This window comes from Siphateles boraxobius, unplaced genomic scaffold (genome assembly GCF_051911475.1).
Source record: "Siphateles boraxobius isolate OS27281-9 unplaced genomic scaffold, OSU_SipBor_1 77, whole genome shotgun sequence".
NCBI classification, from domain to species: domain Eukaryota; kingdom Metazoa; phylum Chordata; class Actinopteri; order Cypriniformes; family Leuciscidae; genus Siphateles; species Siphateles boraxobius.
Window position 1 is genome coordinate 8,525,001 of NW_027509205.1, and position 23,819 is coordinate 8,548,819.

At 37.5% G+C, this 23,819-nt stretch overlaps 1 protein-coding gene across 2 annotated transcripts in view; it reads left to right on the forward strand.

Moving 5' to 3' along the window:
• Positions 1-23,819, forward strand: part of ptpn11b (protein tyrosine phosphatase non-receptor type 11b) — a 44,578-nt gene that overhangs the window by 17,658 nt on the left and 3,101 nt on the right. Inside the window, exons 1-15 of one of the 2 annotated variants that reach the window (XM_077218675.1) lie at positions 2,218-2,461; positions 6,249-6,371; positions 14,629-14,823; positions 15,916-16,108; positions 16,203-16,319; positions 16,954-17,067; positions 17,432-17,528; positions 17,640-17,719; positions 17,838-17,993; positions 18,203-18,334; positions 18,536-18,690; positions 18,838-18,905; positions 18,991-19,142; positions 20,672-20,772; positions 21,131-21,245. In XM_077218675.1, coding sequence (XP_077074790.1) covers positions 2,454-2,461; positions 6,249-6,371; positions 14,629-14,823; positions 15,916-16,108; positions 16,203-16,319; positions 16,954-17,067; positions 17,432-17,528; positions 17,640-17,719; positions 17,838-17,993; positions 18,203-18,334; positions 18,536-18,690; positions 18,838-18,905; positions 18,991-19,142; positions 20,672-20,772; positions 21,131-21,212 — 1,773 coding nt within the window. In that variant the 5' untranslated portion in view covers positions 2,218-2,453 and the 3' untranslated portion in view covers positions 21,213-21,245. Of the gene's footprint in view, positions 1-2,217; positions 2,462-6,248; positions 6,372-14,628; positions 14,824-15,915; positions 16,109-16,202; positions 16,320-16,953; positions 17,068-17,431; positions 17,529-17,639; positions 17,720-17,837; positions 17,994-18,202; positions 18,335-18,535; positions 18,691-18,837; positions 18,906-18,990; positions 19,143-20,671; positions 20,773-21,130; positions 21,246-23,819 lie in introns of those variants that run through there. The other variant, XM_077218676.1, reaches the window with a different exon arrangement.

The following is a 23,819-nucleotide window of genomic DNA, read 5'->3' on the forward strand; positions in this document are numbered from 1 at the left end:
TGTGCACCCATTTGTGCCCCCGAGTTATCATAAGCAAGAGAGTCTCTGGTGTCACTCAACACAGTATGTGCCAATATAAATGTGACAAAAGAGGATTATGTTGCCATTCCCATTTTAGATATCCTTTGGCATTTTCATTTAATTTGCTTGTTGGTTTTATTATGATTCAAATAGTTCTAACAATTATATTATTTAACAGCATTCCATGTTTGTGGTGTTCGTTCATCTTGTTAGATTATTATTTTTATTTTTTTGCCATAGTTCATTGCTATTTTTATCAGGCTGCATGCTGGACAATGGCTGTTAATTATTAAACCAGGGGAACGAGTCATGCATTTATTTTATGGAAGGGGAAGCTAAAGGAACAGAAGCGCTCTTCCTTTGCATTCTATAATCAGACTATTATAACACTACTGGCCACAGATTGTATTGTGTCCTTTTGAGATTTTATAAGGTTAAAAGGGAAGTTAGAGGGCAATATTACTTCCATTGAGAAAGGGGGGTGATAAAGCATTAAAGAGAATTGATTAGACCAGCTGAAGTTTACCATTTTTCAACATTAAAATACTTTCCCCTGGATTAAGCCAGGACTATGCCTTTGTTAAATTAGGACATTTAAGTAGCTTTTATAAATGTGCCTTTAGAAAAAAAAAACATTACTGATCGGCATCTTGAGATAAAACAATGGCACTGACAATTTTTAGGATACTGTATGTCAGTTGCTTTCAGTTAAAACAGCTCAATTTTAGTCTGGGACTAGTTTAAGCCTTGTCCATGAAACCGGTCATTTGTGGTCCCAGTTTGAGATGCAGAGATGATCAGAAATAAGCCATTTGTAGATTGATTTCTCAAAAGTGTAAACACTGTAGGAAACAGTATTTGGCAGAAAACACTGCTGTTTGTTTGAGCATTCTGGCATAGCAACATTGGCTCAACCAGTGGTGTGTATTTTAGGCGGGATTGTCTGTTTGTCCAACCAATGGCAGATTTTTGGGAAACATGTCATTATTTATTTTTTTGCAATTCTGTTTGGTGGCACAAATGACACGCTTCAGCTTTACCTAAAGCTAAAACTCTTAATATTTTGGACTCACGATATTGTGTTCAGCTCCATTCTGGGGGAATCCGGGTGTTTTCCTGGCGCTCAGGACTGTCCTAATTCTCTCTGTCCCTTAGTGACTCATGCCAAAGTTCCTCTGTAATTAGAAAAAAGCTTCGCAAGCCAACACAGGACATTTTATACACATGATGTTTACTCTGTATCTTTTCAAATCAATCAGAGATTTAGATACAGAATTACTTCATCATTTGGCAAGCATTTTTCACTTATGCAATTTATAGTAGCAGAGCCGAGTGAAAAGCTGGCACGTACACACTTAAAGTGCTAGAGCAAAGGAACAAATCTTCGAAACTTCCACATGTGCATATAGTCAGTTACTGTAGCTTTATCTCATAATAAATAAAATAAAAAATTTTCAGTATTTTTGTTTATAAACACATACAACTGATACTTTTATTCAGAAAGGACACATTATGGTGAAAAATGACAATAAATACATTTATGCTACAAAATATTTCTATTTCAAATAAATGCTGTTCTTCAAACTTTCGGTTCATGTAAGAATCTTATAAAGTTGCACACTTTCCACTTAAGCAGCACAACCATTTTCAACTAATTATAATAAGAAGAAATGTTTCTTGAGCAGCAAATCAGCATATTAGAATGAGACTTGAGACTTTCTTAAGACTTGAGTTATAATGGCCATTTAAAAATTCCAGCTTTTCCAATGGAGGGAATTTAAAAAGTATATATATATATTAAAATAGAAAACGGTTATTTTAAATTGAAATACTATTTGACTATTATCAATATATTAATATTGACTATAACAATCTTTTTATTTTAGTTTTTAATTTTATTGACCCCAAAAATGTTAACGTTGGTGTATTAAAACAAAAGTTAGCTGTACCTTGTTTTTAAGCATGTTCAAATATTTTTTTACTGGAAAATACTGATTAACTGCAATGCAAATAATATTTCCAGTATGCTCTAAGCTACTCTGAATATAATCTTGTACTGTACCAATTTCAATTGGTTTTCTTTGTGTGTCCAGTGCTGTTTTTTTTTACTCCCCAAAAGCTGTAACTCTCCATTTAAAGCTAATGGTAGCAAAGATAAAGATAAGGGGTGTAAGAGTGTTCCGGGCACACTGCGTCACGTTCAGAGAGAGAGGAGGGAGGGATGGACAGTTGCTCAAAAGCTGATTGTGCTGGCTGGCTTTCCTATCAGGGCAGCTCACACGCATCCAAATCCCAGATTAAACACCCCCACCTCTCTTTCCAACCAGCACTCCAACAAGTCCCTGCCCCCTCTCTTCCTCCTTGTGTAACTGTACCAAGCGTGGATTACCAACTCTGAAGCAAAGCAGGGGCACTGACAGGCTCCGAACAGAATGGTGAGGTAGGAACATGAGGCATTAGTTGCTGTTATCATTTTGTATCAGGTCGATGGCATTTTCACGGACGAATTCACATGCTATTGCGTTACGCATTTCTTTCTGTGCCGCTGTTTGTGCAGGTGTGTGTGCGCGCACTTTGCAGGATGTTTTGTGATTTGTTGTGGCTGTGTTTGTGTTGTGCGTGAGGAAAGCTCCTGGAGAGCTGCTGGGAGCTCAGTGAAGCTTAGAAGTGACCCGAAGATGTTTGTTCCTGGGTGCAAAACCTGCATCTGTACAGACCTGTTCGAATAATAGACCAGACCCTCCATCACAAGAGAATTAAACACTACAAGAGCTTAAACAGAAATGTTTTTAAGTGCACTCTTTATTTTTATTATTGTGAAATTGCGAAGTTATTGTTATTTTTTCATATACAGTTTCATCGATTTTTTTTAGTTTTTTTGTGAAGAGCAGGATTACAAACTGAAAAGAAAGGGTAAGAGGTCAGGTCAGACTAAGCCCACTATCATTGTTTTATGAAAATAAATAACAGCTTATCTGGGATTAGTGTCACCTGCTGTTTTACAGTTTGCAAAATGATTTCATTTATGTATTTTCAGATTACCTCATATCCCAAAATTATGTACCAAGATTCATGTTTCATTAATAATTGTCTTTTGTAGTTGTTGCATCATGTTCCATATTCCAATGAATTTGAAGTCACAGTTAAATATTCTAAAACAGAATATTACGGGTTTTTTTTTTTTTGCTTTAATGTTGCAAAATGATATAGAGCCCAAAGCCCATGTATTGTCAGCTAACGTATGATGTCATGTTTATCTACACAGCACAGACCACATTTAGTGCTATATCTTTTTCAGTTCTTCATGACATATATGGCATGTTTATCATACCGGGCGATACAAGAATATGAAAAATATTTACGTTCGCACTTATACACTGTCAACATTCAGCTGTAGTTGACAGAAATTCACAAAAAAATATATATAAATAACCGGGTGCCAAATTGTCATTGTAGTGACTTATATAGTGTGGCATATATCTAAATATTAAGGTAATTCAGACGTTTCACTTCCAAAACCCATAATTTGTACAGTGGTTCACAGTACAATTATGTGTATTTTCCTGTTAAATTGAATGTAATTTTTCTCTGTAAATGCTATCTCACAGTTAACCAATTACAGTTCCTTTTTTTTATTAGAATTACAAATGTATTTGTGTACAACTTTTTTCATCTTGGTCGTAGTTGCTGGGCTTGCTTTTCTGAAAGTCATTGTCAGGAAGGAAAGTGGTGACAGAAATTTCAATGAATTATTAATCCACATATATTTTAGTATTTTTGCTTCAGCTTCAAACATTACAAAAGATTGGCAAGTTAGTAACCATGCGTAGTGATGATGTGACAAGAGGGGAAAATATAGCCCTTTTGATAAACATAGAATCATAAGCAGTTAGTCATGATGAGGGGGGAAGAGATGCTGTACTCTCAACTTCCCCTCTGAGCAGTGATTACTATTGCTCATAGGTAGAAACACTACTACATCAAGGGTACTACAACACTTCCTCTATGGTAAAGAACGGGAGGAAGTGAGTGATGTTTGCTGACTTTCGTTGGAAAGATGGGGTGAAATCATGTTTAGAGTTTAAAATGACAGTACCGGGGTAAGACGTAATGTGCACATTACAACCTCTGCTTTTCAATACAAGTTAATCTTTCAACAACATTTGAGGCATGCTGTAGAAAATGTTGAGTTGTATGCAGTAATGCACCACAGGTCTGGATGTCTCGGGCAGATGTGAGCAAGTTCCTGGCCAAATGACAACTGCTGTGTTGTCACCAAATCTTACATTTCTTAGACATTTTCTTTTTTGTTTCAATGTCACCAAGGTAATGCTATCAAGCTGGCTAACGTAAATGAAGTTTTGTTGAATTAAGGAATAATTTGAAATTATGTTTGGTGCTAATGACAGCAAGATTCTGCTTATCCCTGAATATTCCTTAATTCATACGTAACATAATTTATCTTAAAATCTCATTAAATCACAGTATAGAATGTTTTGTTATTATATTCAACACTTGCGAATTATAGGCATTATTTGAGAAATGAGGATTATTTGACAAATTATGTGTACACAACAGTTCAAAAGTTTGGGGTCAGTAAGGTTTTATTTATTTATTTAATTGAATTTAATGTTTTATTTTTTTGAAAAAGAGATGGAATTGTTCATTAGTAACGGGAAAATAATTTACATTGTTAGAGATTTCTATTTCTATTTAAATGAATGATGTTCTGTTCAACTTTCTATTCATCAAAGGACTCATAGTTTCCACAAAAATCTTAAGCAGCACAACTGTTTTCAACATTGATAATTAAAAAAAATATTTCTTGAGCAAATCAGCATATTATAATGATTTCTGAAGGATCATGTGACACTGAAGACTGGAGTAATAAGCTGCTTTACCATCATAGAAATAAATGACATTTTATATCAAAATATATTTTCTATAATTTTACTTTTTTTTTTTCATTTAAATTGTAATAATATTTGACAATATTACTGTTTTTACTGTATTTTTGATCAAATAAATGCAGCCTTGGTGATCATAAGAGACCTCTTTTTGAATGGCTGTGTATAACATAAATTATATTGTGGTCAGGTTCTGTCAAGATGAAAGTAAGTGACTTGTTTGCCGTCACTTTAAGTGAGATTAAGACATGGGGCCCCTAGCAGGCGGCCACGCTCTGAAACAGCACGCAGATAAAATTACTCCTGACCCCTGATCGGCCGTTCACAAAGCCTTCTCACGTGAGGGAGCCGGTGTAGGGACAGACGGGCTGCAGGCAGCCAGACAGCTGGGGCCCAACACCAGCCCAGATTACACATGACCTCTTGTCCCCTTCCACCCCCCCCATCAACCCCAAAGGATTAGGAAATAACTTTTCAAACACAGCAAATCGTAACTGATTAGAATTGGCGCTCGCCGTGAAATTGGACACAAATATACATGTGGCTAAGCTTGCTTGATGACATCACTAGAACGGGTGGGTGAACTAAAGAGTTTGCAGATCCTGAGATGTACAGGATGCAGAAGTGCATATAGGTCCCATTTTATTTGAACTTAAATGTACCGTTTAAAAGTTTTGGGTCGGCACGATTTTTTTAATGCTTTTTAAATTAAGTCTATTATGCTCAGCGAGGCTGCATTTATTTGGACAAAAATACTGTAAAAAAACACTGTCACATTGTGAAGTATTATTACAATTTAGTTTTCTATTTTAATCTTTAAAAATGTAATCATTACTCCAGTCCTCAGTGTCACATGATCCTTCAGAAATCATTCTAATATGCTGATTTGCTGCTCAAAAAAACATTTCTCTTGATAATAATCAATGTTGAAAACAGCTGTGCTGCCTCATATTTTCATTGAAATCATGGGGGGTTTTTTCAGGAAAGAAAAAAATGAACAGCATTTATTTGAAATAGAAATATTTTGTTTTACTGTCACTCAGTCAATTCAATAAATCATTGCTGAATAAAAGGATTTCTTTAAAAAAGAAATATTAATGACACCACACTTTTGAACATATATAAAATAATGCATAAGTTACAAATGCAGAACATTTTTGTACTAGAGATTTTGTCAGACTTTTGCATCCCACTGTACCTTTATAAGAAGTGTTTGCATTTTTGCGAATTTTGATCATGAGATAAAGGTAAAGCTCTCTTAGCTATTGATCATCAGGACTTGATGTATTTTCTGAGTTCGTCATTTTGCTTTAATTTCAGGTGGTTTCATCCCAACATCACTGGGATCGAGGCAGAACACCTCCTCCTGACACGCGGCGTCCATGGCAGCTTTCTAGCGAGACCCAGCAAGAGCAACCCTGGGGATTTCACTCTGTCTGTCAGGTCAGCATATTCACAATGCGCTTCTCCACACCTGCCTTACTGCTTTTATGCTCTTTTCTTGAATTATGCTTTTTTTCCACAGGACGCTTATCCCGATCATTATGTTGTTTTGACCTGCTGTGGTTTGTGAAGTTGAGCATGAATTGCATCTCCCCTGTTAAACGTTTAGTTATTGATTTCTTGGAAGTGTACTTGTTTGTCTAGCTGACTGCTTCCATGCTTGGTAAAGCATTAAAATGCGTGAATAGAAATGTGTCATTGATTTCTGTCAGCTTTTGTTTCATGCAGTGAAAGCTCAAAAGATCACGTCATAAAATACAAACACAATAGGACTGAGCTCTTCAACACCACTCCTGGGGACCCACTGTCCTGCAAAGTTTATTTTCAGCACACTCTGCCTGTGTGTTTTCAAGTGATCCTGAAGAGCTCGATTAGGTTGGAACTAAACTATAAAAAAACATAACCATTGTCTTGTAATGCACACATATTGCATTGTGTCAGTGTGTATTGAGGATTACAGCTGTATTTTTATTGGTTGCCATCAGTATTAGATGCTCATACGTAGATGACCGTAATAGAAGGCACTTTCCCTCACACTCTCACCAGAACCTCAGAGCTTTTAAGTTGTCCCTGGGCTAGTGCTTAAGAATTACAGTGTCAGCTTGTGAGCAGGTCTGTGAGCCACTGCAGCTGCTTGTCTGATGAGTGATTGAGAAGTCAACGGACAGAGAGAGGGAGAGAGAGAAAAAAGGGCTTTCAAAATAGCTTTAAGACGTGGAAGCCGTGTAGGCCAGATCAGCCATTTGTGGTTACGGTGGTAAGACTCTCACTGTATCTAAAGTTCTCCAGAACTAAGGCCACATGGCTCAACTCCAACACGAGCCTTCAGGGCTGTAGCCCAGCTGCATGCAGACTGATTTATCTGCCCAGCTGTGAAGCTATGATGTCAGCTTGTTATGATTATCAGATGCATGGACATACTAGTATATAAACAAGTTAATAGTGAAGGCTATTGATTACTGTATTTTTGGACCCATGTTTTGTGTTTTTATTAGTACTGAATTACTGGAATAATTGGAATGTTGTAAAACCTGGTAAGGCTACTGCCTACATACAGTAGCTGCCTTCCTAACCGTCACGAAATCTCACAAGTGAAGGATTTGGAACGAACTGCATACCGTAGGCTGCAACTCGGCTGTTGCTAAGCATCAGTATTGAAATAAATATAATCAACATTACTTTGCCTCAACCCCTATCTTGTATTCAATTTTTTTTTAGAACATTTGCTGTACATTCTGGAATTGTCAACAACTTTTGTTCAAACAATGGTATGTTATTATATTATATTTAATTTGCAATTGGTGCAGAATTAATGTAGAAATTACTCAGGACTTTTTTGTGTAATATGTAAGTATGGTTTTGGCCCATATTCGTATTTAAATATAGGTCATTCCCTCTCAAGTGATCCAAAAATTGTAAAGTCAGTTGCTTGACTATTTTTAGTTTTCCATTTTTTGAGTGATTGAGTGATTTCCTCTATGTATTGGTATTTTTGTTTCGCTTTATATAATTGTTTTTGGAATACCAATATAGAGGTAATAAAAAAAAAAGATTTAATAATGATCAAGCAACCTCTTTTGGACCACTTGAGATTACCCATAATTATAGCATGACACATTAAAATACTTGATTGAATGGTCAGTTGCTTTTGGGGGGGTGTTCTGCGCGCGTGCTATACAAAATCCAGCTGTATTCTAATAATAACTTAGCTCTCCTTATTAGCTAGGCTCCTTGCATGCCGACTAATAACTTTTTTAAAGCTGGGTCTCCAACATTGACAGCGCTTAGTTGGACAGATTTGTGCAGCGGTGTTCCATGAGGGAGAGAGCGCGAGAGGTACGGGGGAGTGAGAGAGAGAGAGAGAGGGACGAGCGAGAGGTAGGGGTGCGCGAATGCGCTACGGTGCTCTGAAATCAAATACGATTTTAAATAGGCTTTGTAAAAAAAATTTGAAAATTGAAAATTGGGAAAAGTGGCGGGCCGCCACAAATAAATGAACGTATGGGAAACCCTGCAATCTTTTGCAATCACGTCATTCTCTATAAGGCACAGCTGATTGGTTCCTGCTGCATCAGTAGCCAATGAGCTTGGTGCTCAACCTTCAAACACTTGGTCAGCATTTGCTGTAGCAGTGCAGCGCACTTTCAGAAACCCTCCACCTTCCCCAGCTCCACCTGTGTATTGTAGATCTGCTACGGGTAATTCATGTATGCTATATTGTACAGCAGCAGCATGTCTTACTTGCTCACCGCAGAGTGTTGTGTATAGACCTTATGTAGCCCCACCCCTTTTCAGCACTCCGCCAAGACCAAAACACATCAACATTGTCATATCTACCATGCTAAACACTCCGAGAGTTGTCATGACAGAAATATCATGACTAATGTAGACCCAGTAAAACAAATAAAAAATAACATAATTTCAAATAATCAATACAAGAGTTACTCAGACATCATCAAGTCTCACTGCCGTTCTGCCTCTCAGGCCTAATGTAGGCAGATGAGACCTTAATTACAAAGTTATGAAGAAAATTCTTCTTTATTAAATGCATTATTAAATAAAGGAAGGAGTTATTTGGCCAAATTGACACCTCGGGACTTCAATGCATTATGTTCCCCTACTCCATATTTCTGTTTCTCTTATCTGTCTCTCACCATTTTTCCTGGGTGGAAACTATTGCTCAGCGTCTGCACTATTGTTAACCGTTAAGTTGCAGACAGAAAGCTGGGAGCCGAGTCAGATGAATGGCTCGCGGCGCTGCAGTGTAACGTATGATGTGTCAGGGCCAGGTGAAATGTGTCAAGAGGTGTTTCCTGTCTGCCTGTTATGGCTAACAGGAGCAGGGAACAGGAAGTGACCCTCTAAAACTGTTTTCACAAACACAGAGCATAGTTTGACTCTTTACTTTAGGTTAAACTTTCACTATGACTTCTACTCTGGTAACGATCAATCCAGACCCAGTGTGTAGAGAATGAAGTGAAAATTAAGTGAATGTCTATTTTATAGCATTGTTTTGTGTAACCCTAGGCCGACTTGTAAAAGATTGTTCCCCAGCCAAATGTTTATTTCACAATCGACTGGTGGCAAATGCATAGTCTAAACATCATTTAGACAGTCTAATGAGTTGAACTGTTGTAAACAGAACTGTTCAACCCAATCGGATCACTTATAAAGACTTAAAGAAATAGTTCACCCATAAAGGAAAATGATCCCATAATTTAAATTTACTCACCCTCAAGCCATATGTGTATATGACTTTCTTCTTTTAGCCAAATACAATCAGGGTTATATTAAATGAAAATCCTGGCTCTTCCCAGCTTAGTAATGGCATTGAATAGTGGCAAAGTTTTTAAAGCTACAAAAACCGCATCCATCCATCTATCATATAATCCATACGATTCTAGTGGGTTAATAAATGCCTTCCAAAGGGAAGCGATTGGTTTTTGTAAGAAAAATATCTATATTTATAGTTGCAGTAGGGAGTTTTGAGAAAATGTTGACTTAGCCTGAAAATTTGAACAAGCACAACTTACAGGTCCAACCCCCTTGCTCTCTGCTGCGCTACAGCCCTCCCTCCACAGCTCCTCCCCCACAGCGGAGCCTGCCGTGAAGCAGGCTAGTAAGCAGGGCCACCGATGACAGCGGATTATAAACAGTTATGGAACATTCACTAATAGGGACGAAACATCAACAATATGCTTTAAATTGTCTATGGCCTGTCCATACTTTGACTACAAACTTGGTCCTCAAATCATTATGTATTTTGCAATACATGTAACTATAACGTTGCACTCTTTCTATAAGTTATAAATAGCTAGTAAGATAACGTTAAAGGATTAGTTCACTTTAAAAAAAACTTTTGCTGATAATTCACCCCCATGTCATCCAAGATGTCCATGTCTTTCTTTCTTCAGTCGAAAAGAAATGAAGGTTTTTGATGAAAACATTCCAGGCTTTTTCTCCATATAATGGACTTCAATAGGACACAAACGTTTCAAGGACCAAATGACAGTTTCAGTGCAGCTTCAAAGGGCTTTAAACGATACCAGACGATGAATAAGGGTCTTATCTAGCGAAACGATCGGTCATTTCAAAAATAAATACAAAACTTTAAGTTTTATAAGCACAAATGCTCGCCTTGCTCTGTTCTGTGATGCACGTTCGTAATCCTGTTCGAACTCGTTCATCAAAATGAGCAAATCTTTTTTCGAGTCATTTCGTTCGTTGAATGAACGAAATGACTCCGAAAAAGACTCGTTCAAAATGAACAAATATTTTTTCGAGTCATTTCGTTCGTTGAATGAACGAAATGACTCGAAAAAAGATTTGTTCATTTGGATGAACGAGTTCGAACAGGAGAGTCAAGAACACGGTACGCGCTCGCGTTGTGCAAGAGAGGGGTGATCAGCGCGTACACGAGCGTGATTGACACTGCTAAGACATTCCTCCTGGCTCTGATTGGTTGTTTCTGACCGGGAGCGGTGTATTTCTGCAAATGACAATAGGACCACAGGGAGGAGCCAGAGGAGCTTGATTTTTTCCACAGATTATCTGTCTCATATTCTACTGTCAGGACATAATGACAGTTTTAACAAATATTTGTTTACAAAAGTGACCTACTGGAGCTTTAAAACTTTATAAACTACTGTATAATCACTGGCGTCCAGCAACGGTCGTACGGGTGTTCACGAGAGAGTCGAGTTCCGGTGAAAGGGTGACCTCTGACCTGACTTCTTCTCTTATATCGAAAATTTCCTTTAAAACTTTTCGTTTTAGACTTCTAATTCAGTGTTTTGTTTTGCTCTATCCTCTGCGTTTCCGTGTTCTTCAATTCTCACCTAAGCTGACGCTACGACTACTTCATATGTCGTGTCAGAGGTCACCCTTGTCGGAACACAATGCCACAGATGCTAATGGTTGGTGGATTAAGATAATGTACATGCAGGGCTTGACATTAACTTTTTGAGGCACTTGTCCTTCGGACAAGTAAATTTATGTTTCACTTGTCCATGCACAAAAGTCACTTGTCCGGGTAAAGATTTATAATTTTATCTAGGGCTGCACGATTTGGGGAAAATGTCATATTCCTATTATTGAGATCAATATTGCGGTTGTGATATGCGATTGCGATATAATAAACAAATGGTTTCATGAGTCAACTTGTTTGGTTCTAAACCAAATGCACACACAGATTAGTGATAATTCTGAAATTAGCAATAACAACTAAATGATTGATAACACCTATAATGATCAATAAGCCATTGATGTTTGGATAAAAATGAACTGTCTAACAGGTAGGACATATACAGAAATTGAATAAAGTTATCAAACAGTCTGCGCAGGATAAATTATAAATTATATATAGACTACTCCTTATTAAAGCTACACAAGTTCTTTAGTCAAGAGCAGTGAGTAATTTTCTCTGTTCCCTTTGTTCTTTCATTAACTTTACTGACAGAACACTTTATTGGTAGCTGGCCCTTTAAGAGCAGCCGCTGTGGACAGAGACGCGGATCTCACACGCGCCTCATTCTCTCACGAGTCACAACTCTTTATGTCCATCATAAGACTGCTCTTGTGTTATGAAGATACTCGACAAATGACATTTTGGCTTAATTGTGTGTGTTGATGTTCGTTCAAGCGCGAAAGAGAACTGTATTCTGGCGCGCGGTCTGTGCATGCGCATCATACTGGTGCGCGTCTTTCTGCGAGTCACATTCAGGACATTCACAGGCCATTCACATTCAGGACATGTCTTCGTTTCAAATCTGTAAAATTAAACCTGTAAAATAGACGTAACGAGTGGCACATAACGTGAAGTAACATGGCATTTTATTTTGTTTGAAATTTAACTTGTCCGGTCGGACAACTAATTTTCTCTTCTACTTGTCCTACAAAAAATCCACTTGTCCCGGACAAGCGGACAAGCCTTAATGTCGAGCCCTGACATGGCATAAATATTCCAGCTGGCACTGTTTTGTATTATTTATTAAAATAGTATTGTTTTATAAAAAAAAAAAATATTTGACAATGGTAATTTATTTATTCATTTAATTTATTTAATTTATTGATTGATTGACTGATTTAAGACAAGGTGCACTAATATGAAGACAAATGTATTTGAAGAATGACATGATTGTGTTTATTTCATTTTTATTTTTGTTTAAAAATCATCCACATAATGTGCGGCCACATGGAATTCTGGGAAAAACCTATTATTTTAGGCACCCAACTTCTGTAGAGGGGCTCAATAGCAGTATTGTGTTTCTGTCCTGTTTTCTGCAGAGGCTGCCTTTAGCTGGAAAATCAATGATAATCTCATGCTCGAAGGTAAAAGTAGTCAGCAGGGGCCTTTGAATCTGACTGTAGCCACAGCTCTGTCATTCTACTCTGACTCTGGACATGATAAAACCTCATGCAAATGATTGAATCACATTCACACATTCAGAAAATTTGCATTTGAGTTAAAGGAATCTGACAGGGTGCCAGCAGTCTATTATCAAACAACTAATAAACATACCAGAAGACCAGCATGTTGGCTGTTGCATTGAATAATTTGCAATTAGTGCACCTGATTCATGTGATATCAAAGGAAAATGAACATTGTGTTTCTGCATATTTGATGTTTATCAAGCTCAGAAGGTACATGAGCATGAGAAGTTTGAGATACCACAGTAATAGTCAGATAGAGTTATGTTTCAGTATGTTTTGGGGACGTGTTTTCACATTACTTTCATATATATATATATATATATATATATATATATATATATACATTTTTTTATTTGTTTTCTAATCATAAAATAATTTTATGTGTAGAATTATTATTATAAAAAAACAATTGAAGTGTACTGTAGGACTTCATTTAGATGTCTTTCAACGTAGGCAAACTTGTGATTGCATTAGACCCACAGTGCAGAGACGCTCATCTGCTGCAGTCAGCAGCCATTAGCCCCTCACCGCTCTGCCTCCTCTCTTACCTCCAGAATGCAATTACACTGTGCAGAGTGCAATTTCATGAGCCAGGCCAGGATAGAGCAATGGATGCCTAGAGAAAGCCAGAGACAGTAAATGGGAGAGGAATCGAGGTCTCATTTTAGATTGGTTTCTGTATTGTGTTAGATTTTTTTGTAGTTATATATACATGTGTGTGTGTGTGTGTGTGTGTGTGTGTGTGTGTGTGTGTGTGTGTGTGTGTGTGTGTGTGTGTGTGTGTGTGTGTGTGTGTGTGTGTGTGTGTGTGTGTGTGTGTGTGTGTGTGCTGAATTGCAATAGTTGGGATCTGCTCACGAAGCGTTAAGTTGAGGTTTTGCGCCTGAGCACAGCTGATGATATCTATGCAGGTGTTCCTTTCTACTTTTTCCATACTGTGCCATTTCCATTTAAAGCTGCTGTGCAGTTTTTGACAGTTTTAGCGAGAGTATACCTGAAGTCTATTGAGAGTCATTTTCTATTTAGTATAGTCTGTTTAGAACTTTGTTTGCTCCAAAAACTTTGTCCCTCATTTTAACTTCTGAACTTTCATAATGTGTTTTTTTTTTGTTTGTTTTTTTGGTCTTTGTCTTCATCAACCTTTGTTTCTTTTATTACTACTGTATTTAATTAAAAAGTTGCATATTAATATTTTCATTACAGAAGATCATAAGACTAATTGTGAATCGTGATTATTTAATTTAACCTTTTGACAAGCAAATAAAAGTAAAAGAGCGCACTTGCACACCCAGAAAAATCCTACGAAATCATAAATCCTTTTTAGAGGCCAAAAATTGCAGAACAGGTTTGGATTTACATTAAAGATTGATTTCTTAAAATAAATTAAAACCATTTAGTATAAGCTGCATATCTTACAGCTAAAATGTAATTTTATAATGACTATAAGTTGAAAAAGCTTTTGCTGGAAAATGATGGCATAATGTGAAGTTTTGCAATGAATATTTTTAGAATTTTCAGCCTAAGACTATTACTAATTCACTCTTGCTATTTTCGAAAATAAAAATAAAAACCTTTATGTCAGCTAGATTACTGTATCTTTGCCAAATTTTTACGTCAGCATTTACCCTGGTTTAAAATGTCAGTTTTCAGTGCTAACCTCCTAACTGTTATCTGTCTTTTCCATCTTTTCCATCCTGTCTGTCATCCCTCATATTCCCACCCCCTGCTTTTTCCCTGTTGTGTCCCATCTGTTTGTTCTGGGCAGAAGGAACGATGAGGTCACCCATATTAAAATCCAGAACTCGGGGGACTATTATGACCTGTACGGAGGGGAGAAATTCGCCACTCTGGCTGAATTGGTCCAGTACTACACCGAGCAGCTCGACCTCCTGCGGGAACGCAACGGAGATGTCATCGAGCTGAAATACCCGCTAAACTGCAAGGATCCCACATCTGAGAGGTACGGCAGCTCCAGATCTACCCAGAGCTCTTAGAGCTCGACAGTGGAAATAGTGTGGAGAGAAGAAATCCTGACCCCTAGTGTTCAAACCCTTTAGAGGGTTGATCGGTGGAAAGGAAGAGTAGCAGACTGATGGCACGTCAGAATCTATGGTTTGTTTGTCAGCCCTAGATTGTGCTTATCTTGATTTCATGACTAACAGTTTGTTTTACCACTGTAGAACAGGTCTTTCCTTCATTCTGTTTATGTTTGACGTTTATGTGTTTTAGGTCTGGCCTCATTTTAGAGTTTAGTGTACTTTTTAACTTCCTTCACCTGGGTTTGGTGTTTATACGCCATCTATATGGTGCAACGTCCTCTAGGTTGTGCAATCAAAGTGAAATATTTACAGGTGAAAATCGAAAAATTTGAATATCTTGCAAACGTGTGTGTATTCAGTAATTAAAAATAAAAGGTGAAACTAATATATTTAGTATATATAACTATATACATATGCATGATTATACTTTTCAGAGGGCTGACATTTCTGTACTTAAAATCCTTTTTATTGATTGGTTTCATGTAATATTCTAATTTTCTGAGATTTTGAATTTGGGGTTTTCATAAGCTGTAAGCCATAATCATCAAAATGTAATCTAATTTTTTGAGTTTCACCTGTATATACATTAAACATTGTAGGTGAAAAACATATTTGCATTCAAAGATTATATTTGGCTCGTTTTTTGTGGTTTTTCCAGCTTGTGAGCGAACGCCTCCCACACATATCCTCATATCATAACAGCTCTCACAGTCTTTACATTCGCAAGCAAATTTTTCCGACCACAAAATATAGTCTGCACTATAGTTTCTATAGTGAAAGTTAAAAATGTGCACGGTTTTGTGGGTGACAATTAAAAAGTAGGTGTTTTTCATGTGTGGAGGCAAAACATTATGAATCCCCTATATTACAATGAGAAGGTTTGCATATGAAATTGCAGAATACATATGTGTTTACTGTTTACATAATTTATTTCTTTCAAATGTATTTTTCCGAAACACATAATCCATTTAGACATATTTCTGTGCTTCATTGTTGTGTTTTGTATGTCTCAGGTGGTATCATGGGCATCTTTCGGGGAGAGATGCTGAAAAGCTCCTTACGGAGAAGGGTAAATCCGGCAGCTTCCTGGTGAGAGAGAGTCAGAGTAAACCGGGAGACTTTGTGCTTTCCGTCCTCACTAATGAAGAAAAGCATGAAAACGTAGACCGCAAGACTAAAGTCACCCATGTCATGATCCGTTATCAGGTAAAAATGCAGTAAAAACTTCACAATTTTCTCAAGAAAATAAAAATCTGTATTTTTTTTAAAGAGAGGCTGGTTTGTCTGTTCTCTTTACCAGGATGGGAAATATGATGTAGGAGGAGGGGAGAGGTTTGACACTTTAGCAGATTTAGTGGAGCATTATAAGAAAAACCCCATGGTGGAGAAGAGTGGAATTGTTGTTCACCTTAAACAGGTGAGTAAATTAAACCAAGCCTGAAAGAAACAAACTTTTTTTTTCTTTTTCAGACAAGCAGTTAATTACAAATGCAAAACAACTAGGCTACATAAAATAATATACAATACCGGTACAAGAGATTTTTATTCAGCGGGGATGCATTCAATTGATCAAAAGTGAGAGTGAAGACATTTATAATGTTACAAAAGATTTATATTTTAAATAAACGTTTTAACTTTCTATTTATCAAAGAATCCTGAAAAAAAATGTACCATGGTTTCCACAAAAGTATTAAGCAGCACAACATTGTGCATTGAGTATTAATAACACATAAGAAAGGTTTCTTGAGCAGCAAATAAGCATATTAGAATGATTTCTGAAGGATCATGTGACACTGAAGACTGGAGTAATGAACTGGAGCATTAAAAACCCTACCTACCCCAAACTTATTTTTTGTATACTGTATCATGTGACACCTAACAACCCAAATTTATGTATTAATATTTTGTTTTAAATGTTTACCTGTGTTTGTGCTGTATTTCTTTTAATTAAACACCGCTGTTTTATCCTTCATAATTACATTTAAGGTACATTTCGTCTTTTATATATATTTATATATATATATATATTGTTCTTTCTTTATATGTTCAAGCCATTTAATGCCACAAGGATAAATGCAGCAAACATTGAAAACCGGGTACGGGAATTAAATAAAGTAGCTGACAACTCAGAGAAACCCAAGCAAGGCTTCTGGGAAGAATTTGAGGTATTTCTGTCCATATTCATTTGTCTACTCATATTTTCTGTTCATCATAGGATGTGGTGATTCAGTCCAGGTTTTGTTTGAGAGAACAGACAGCGTACTTTCCACTGTAATACACTCATTAAACCTCAGAGGACTGTTTGATATGAGAGCTGTGTAAAAAAAGACTCTCTGCTTGCTGACCTCTTAAACTGCAGTTCCTGTTTGGCGGTAATGTCCAGATAAATGGGACATTCCTGCAGGGGGTGCTGACTTAACATAACATCTCATTACACAGCAAAGTTGGAGTGAATACTTTTCAAGGGTTTATTGCTTGAAGCCACATTTCATCCCAGCTTTCTTTATCTTGTTCCCTGTTGTTCTGTAGGTTTTACAGCAGCAAGAATGTAAACTCCTTTACCCCAGAAAAGAGGGGCAGAGACCAGAAAATAAAAACAAGAACAGATATAAGAACATACTACCATGTGAGTAAAGGTGTTTTACAGGTTTCATAATGGACAGACACATTTCATAATTCAATGATCGAGCAACCGTTAATCTCCAGGACTCTTTGATGGTCATTTTCTCTGTTGCAGTCGACACCACTCGAGTGCAGATCAAGGAGGTGGATTCTGATGCGCTAGGCTCCGATTACATCAATGCTAACTATATCCGAGTAAGCCGGTTCACTCATAATGCTTGCATGTCATGCTTTTTCTGGGTTACTGGAACTGTGATCAATATTTTGGATGTTCTTTATCATTCTGAGTGTTGTCCTCATTGATTTTTTTTAGAGTATTAATGAAGAAGGTTGTCATATGGATGAAGGTAAAGTGTTCATCGCCACTCAGGGTTGCCTTCAGAACACCGTCCTAGACTTCTGGAAAATGGTGTATCAGGAAAACACTCATGTTATTGTCATGACAACCAAGGAGATGGAGAGAGGACGGGTGAGATCCAGCCCTGGATGAAGCAATGTTTTGTAGGATTTGAGATTGAGTTGAGATCACACAATCATGACTGCTACATGTTTCAAAAAATGCTTAATTTGAGAATCACTAATGCATTTTATAATATTTTCATTTAAAACATCACTAATGTAATGAGATGTGCAACATGGATTATATTTTGGAACTGAAAACTTAAATTCTATCTATAGAATAAGTGTGTGCGGTACTGGCCGGACTTAAATTCAACAAAGGAGTTTGGGAAGGTGTGTGTGAAGAACATTGAGGAACACACAGCTCAGGACTACATACGGCGAGAGCTTGAAGTCACACGTCTAGACAGGGTAAGAGCACCGTGATGACAGTTGAGATGACGGTACCAGAGGGCAGGCGTGACTTTTGACCTTTTTGTTTACCGTAGCAGCTTAGAGAGAACCTTCTGACTTACTTTAGTGACTTTAAACATGTATTATGTTACATTTTTTTTTAGTCTTTTTTTCTTTGATAATAATTTCATGTAATTTTTGTTCATCTGTGGTTTATAGAGAGAGCCTCCCAGGTGTGTCTGGCACTATCAGTACCTGAGCTGGCCTGATCACGGTGTTCCCAATGAACCAGGAGGAGTCTTGAGCTTCCTGGAGCAAGTGAACAGAACCCAGAGCGCCATTCCAGAGAGTGGACCGATAGTGGTTCACTGCAGGTACTGCACACCTCGCTCAGCTCCAGAGTAATGTAGTCTTAAGAGTGTTATAATGATAAAGAATGACTGTACTGAATTTGAAAATACAAGGTTTTCCTTCATTGTGTGCTCTGTAATCTAAACTTCCATTTATCACTGACATTCTAGTGCAGGGATTGGAAGAACAGGCACAATTATTGTGATTGACATCCTTATCGACATCATAAACAGACAAGGTAACTGTTTCATACAAAATTATCTCTGTTATGAATTGTATGCCTCTTGATGATAAAATATAACACAACTGAACGCACTGTTCAGGTTTGGACTGTGACATTGACATCCCAAAGACCATTCAGAGAGTGCGCCAGCAACGATCCGGTATGGTTCAGACCGAGGCCCAGTACAAGTTCATCTACATGGCTGTTCAGCAATACATTGACACGGCTCAGAAGAGACTGGAAGAGGAGCAGGTACTTGAACACTTCTTTTCAACTGATGCTACTGTGACATATTCACTGATGGAATGATTTCTTCTTTTGGGCCCTGATTACACCTGGTATTAAGATGCGTTTTGGTCGATCAGATCACAAGTGGAAAACGCTGAATACAGGTGTAAACAGGGTCTAAAACGTTTTGAGCTTGTCCACTTTTGACCACTTCAAGAGGTAGTCAAAAACGCATTTGACCGGATTGCTTTCCTAGTGTAAACAGTCATGTGGTCGCATGTGCTCATACAGCCGCAAAAGACCGCCTACTCTCACATTAAGGGAAGCGCGCTAGCCAGACAGGATTTAAAGTAACACTATGTCGTTTTTCAACCTTCATAATATATTTCCAAGACCCTTGTGATGGTACATCGACTTGCAATAGGTTGAATGACACATCTGCCATAGCCTGACGTGGTCTGTATCGCTTTTACTGGCACTATGTAACTTTTGTAGCACAAAAAGAACTACAAAATTCGACTGCTTTACGGCATACATCGATTTTCTTAGTTTGGGATGTCTTTCATAAAATCATGCATCATGCTCTACCTTGTCTGTGGCCATTGTTGATTCCAAAGCCGGTGCTGGATAAACAGCGAGTGTGCGCGTGCGACAGTAATGGACAATTCCGCTTCCAACCTGTAGGGCGACCGCAGAGGAAAAGTTCCTTGGTGTTGCTTTAAACCTTATCGGAGACCCAAGTTTGATTTGAAGACAAAAAACGTCCCAAGCTCAATGTTCTCTCACCATTCCTGATTTCTAACACGTGCTCACAGCATTCGGCAGAGTATTGCGGCTGTCAGAGCAGAAACGAAAGCCGCTGCTCTCGGTATGTTGTTCCGTTGTCTCCAGTCGTGTTCATATGTAAATTGTGTGAGCCTATTTTGTCCAATGGATCAAAAGATCTGAAAAAAAACATAGACCCTTTTTTTGGACTGTTAATGTACAGTATTATCAAAAGTAAAATGATATGAGGAGTTTGAAGAAATATTAAATCTTTTTTTGTGCTATTGAGATGAATAAAGAGCGCTGTTGCAAAAATGTACTATAAAATACTGTTCAGTGAGGATTTTTGTTAATGTTTTTTTGGGGGGAACTCACCGAGGCTGTATATTGTATGTTTATTTGACCCTTTCCTGTGATGATAAAGCTGAATGATCAGTATCATCACTCCAGTCTTCAGTGTACGTGATCCTTCAGAAATCATTATAATATAATGATTTAGTGTTCAATTTCTGACTATTATCAATGTTGGAAACAGTTGGGCTGCTTAATATTTTTGTGGAAACCATGATAAAAGTCAAGATTCTATGTTGAATAGAAAGTTCAAAAGAACCATAGTGTATATCGTTGGTTATCATTATCGAAACATTATTTCGTTTTTGTTTTGTTTTTTAAGAAACTAAATGCATTAACATGTTAACTACAAAGAATTTAAATATTTGGCATCCCTTATTTTATCAAATTAAATGTGTGAGTTTGATATTCCATGTTATGTTTATTTACCTTTTTAGAGGAATAAAACGAAGGAGAGAGAATACTCTAACATCAAATACCCACAGATGTCAAATGCCAGAGCCAAGCCAAACATGAGCTCGTCTCGCTCTTCATCTGTGTAAGTGCTGATTTCCTGTTTTGCACACAAACACACTATTTGCAAAAAATGGCCCACACAGTGTTGTTACTGGAAAACAGTTCAGTTTCTTTAGGTAAACTGTACTATCTCCCACACTTCCTCAACTCTAAAAGTATTTGTTCTTAAGTGAATCATTTTCCGCCATAAGGGTTCTGACGCTGCTGTGAGTCAGTTGTTCTAAAACAATAAAACACAATATGCAACTTAACAGCACATAAAATCATAAAATGTGTTTTTAACTGTCAGTTTCGTTTTTGTATTTTTTTTTACCTCTATAATAGTTGTCTTTTCGTTCCACTTTATTTTAGTAACACATGTCTTTTCAACTCTTTCACAGAATGAATGATGACTCCGGAGTGTATGAGAATTTGAACATCAAAAATCCAAAGGGCTCCACCAGCAGTAACACCAGGAGATAAGCCATGTGGGCTGCTGTCTCAGGGACTCTGGGAGTATGTTTTTCCACCCTCGCTCTCACAGTGTCACACATTGCTGCAGCCATGCTTATGTGTGAACACACACACACACACACACACACAGATATGAATCCACACACCTGCATCAAGGCTGTTGAAGTAGCGAGACGAGTAGGAGAAAGACAGTAAGGAACCAGTGGGGGTGGGAATTGTGTCTTTGTTGCAGCCCACCAGAATAAAAAGTATAATCTTTCAGAATGGCAATGTTTGCCAAATGGCTTTGAAAATAACACCATACTTCAAAGAATAGGCACAGCAATTGATGTTTTCAAAGGTTAGCAACTGTACTTAGTATGCTTTCTAAATACCTACTGTATAAATGTATAACATGAAATCTAAATAATAATAATATAATAGTAAAACAACACATTTTATTAAAACTAATAATAATCATTTCTTATTTTTTTTAAGATTTCTATTTAATATAAATGCAGTTCTTTCAAACTTTTGATGGATTAAAATATATCATGGTTTCCACAAAAATATTAAGCGGCACAACTGCTTTCAACATTGATATTATAAAAAAACAAATCTTAAGCACCAAATCGACATATTAGAATGAATTCTAAATGATCTAAATAATTTTTCATTTTAATGGAATCATTTTTTTATGTTTTTACTGTATTTTTGTTTTTGGTGAGCATAGCCTCAGGCTTTTTTACACCACTGTGATCCTTGGCTCAAGACGGACGAAATGTATTTTCGATTTAGGCAAGAAAAATTTTCAGCTATGTCGAATTTTGTCCAAAACCTACTTTTGCGAACTAGTCCCTGGTTTTTCGCCCAATCGGAACCAAACCAGTCTAAGCCTATTCTCTGGGCTCTCTAGATCAATAATCATCCAAAAAAAGTTGAAATATTTTATTTGGGTGGCTGTAACAGGGTCGTTTAGAAAAGGGGCGTGCCAAAATATGGTCAAAAGCCTATAAATCCTAAAGCAAAAGTCAGAACTTCACAAAAAATAGGTGAGCATATGTGACATAACATTATTAACAAGCATGCAAAGTTTTATGGAGATCGGACCATAGGTGGCACTATAACTATTAAAAGCTTTAAAACCATATGTCCTATGATAAATTGCTTGTATTGGCTGTAAAAGGTCTATTCCATCTATTATGTCAGTGGTTAAATGTATGCTAAATAAAACTTAAAGTCTTTTGATGCTTTTGTGCTTAAAGGCCTTAACTGCTAGCCTGGTAATACCAGACTCTGCTACTTCACTTTGCTTCGTACACAGAGTCTGGGATAGCATAATAGAGGAGTGTTTTCTCTCTCGCTAGGGGGCGCGTACTGAAGTTTAAAATCATTGGTTACCCGTATGCCAATCAGATAAGTTTGTTTATGACGCATGTTATGCGCCGACACAGCCGCATCGAACCACAGACATCATGCATCGAACTCAAATCTAAGATCGAACTTCCACTGTAAACACTTGATGATGCGAGCGAAATACCCAAGTGAACATGGCTGTAAACGACTTTTTTGATCTGTGAGTGAAGAATGACTGCTGCGCTTGACGGGGCACAAACGAGCAGAGAGAGAGAGAGAGAGCCCCGGCCGCGCGCGCGCACTCCCACGTCTACAAACAACACGAGCGCTGTCTTGCTCTCTCTCCCTCGCGCATATTCATAAAAATCAATCGACAAGATAGTAAGAGGTCGGAAGACCGCGGTTTCACGTGAAGCATTTGGAGATTTTTAGAGATTATAGACTCTAGGAACAACATCTCAACTATAAAGGCCTGTCTCATATAAGTTAGACGCCTATCTCAAGTACAAGCCGGTGCAGTTCGACGATTTGGGCAAATAAAAGCCCGGGCTATTATTTGAAGTTTTACGGTATTTAAGACCTGGAAAAGAAAAGAGACACTGACCTGTCAAAAGGCTCCCCAGTCTCTCGCTGACGATCGGTAATAGTTGATAAATTAAACTTTTCCCAAAGGGAGTAGGGCCACAACATCACCTCCATTCAAAATGTTTAATACACACTCTTCGTGTTCGGGCTTCAGTTTGCTAATGCCGGGAATATTCTCCACAACAGAGCGAATTGCATCCGCGTCTCCATATCAGCGGTCGTTTTCGATTTCCCTGACCTAATCTTAAACACGGCGCTTACCGACTACGTCACGGCTTTCAGCCCGCCCTCTGTTCGTTGATTGGCCAGGCTGTTTTCAGGCCGGTGGAAAACAGAAAGATAGGCTGCTATCTCAGACTGACTACAGGAGCGAAATGAAATTAGCGGAAGTAGGAAGTCTGACGTAGTCAGGCTACTTAACTGCTTGAACACCGATAAATGCTGCTTGCAGCTTTAATTATTTAATAGATTTTCACATTGGTCTTCTAAATCACATAATTCATAGGATTAGGAATGATGTATTATATTAAAGTTATCTATGACTTAGATAACTGACAGCCAAAATCCAAATGTAGACATATCTGACTGAAATCTGTTTATTTGTAGAATTAACAACACAAACTGACCCAAGTCACATCCATATGTGGTTTGTGTTTCAGTTAAAAACATTGTTTTTCAAAATATGAATAGTGTTAT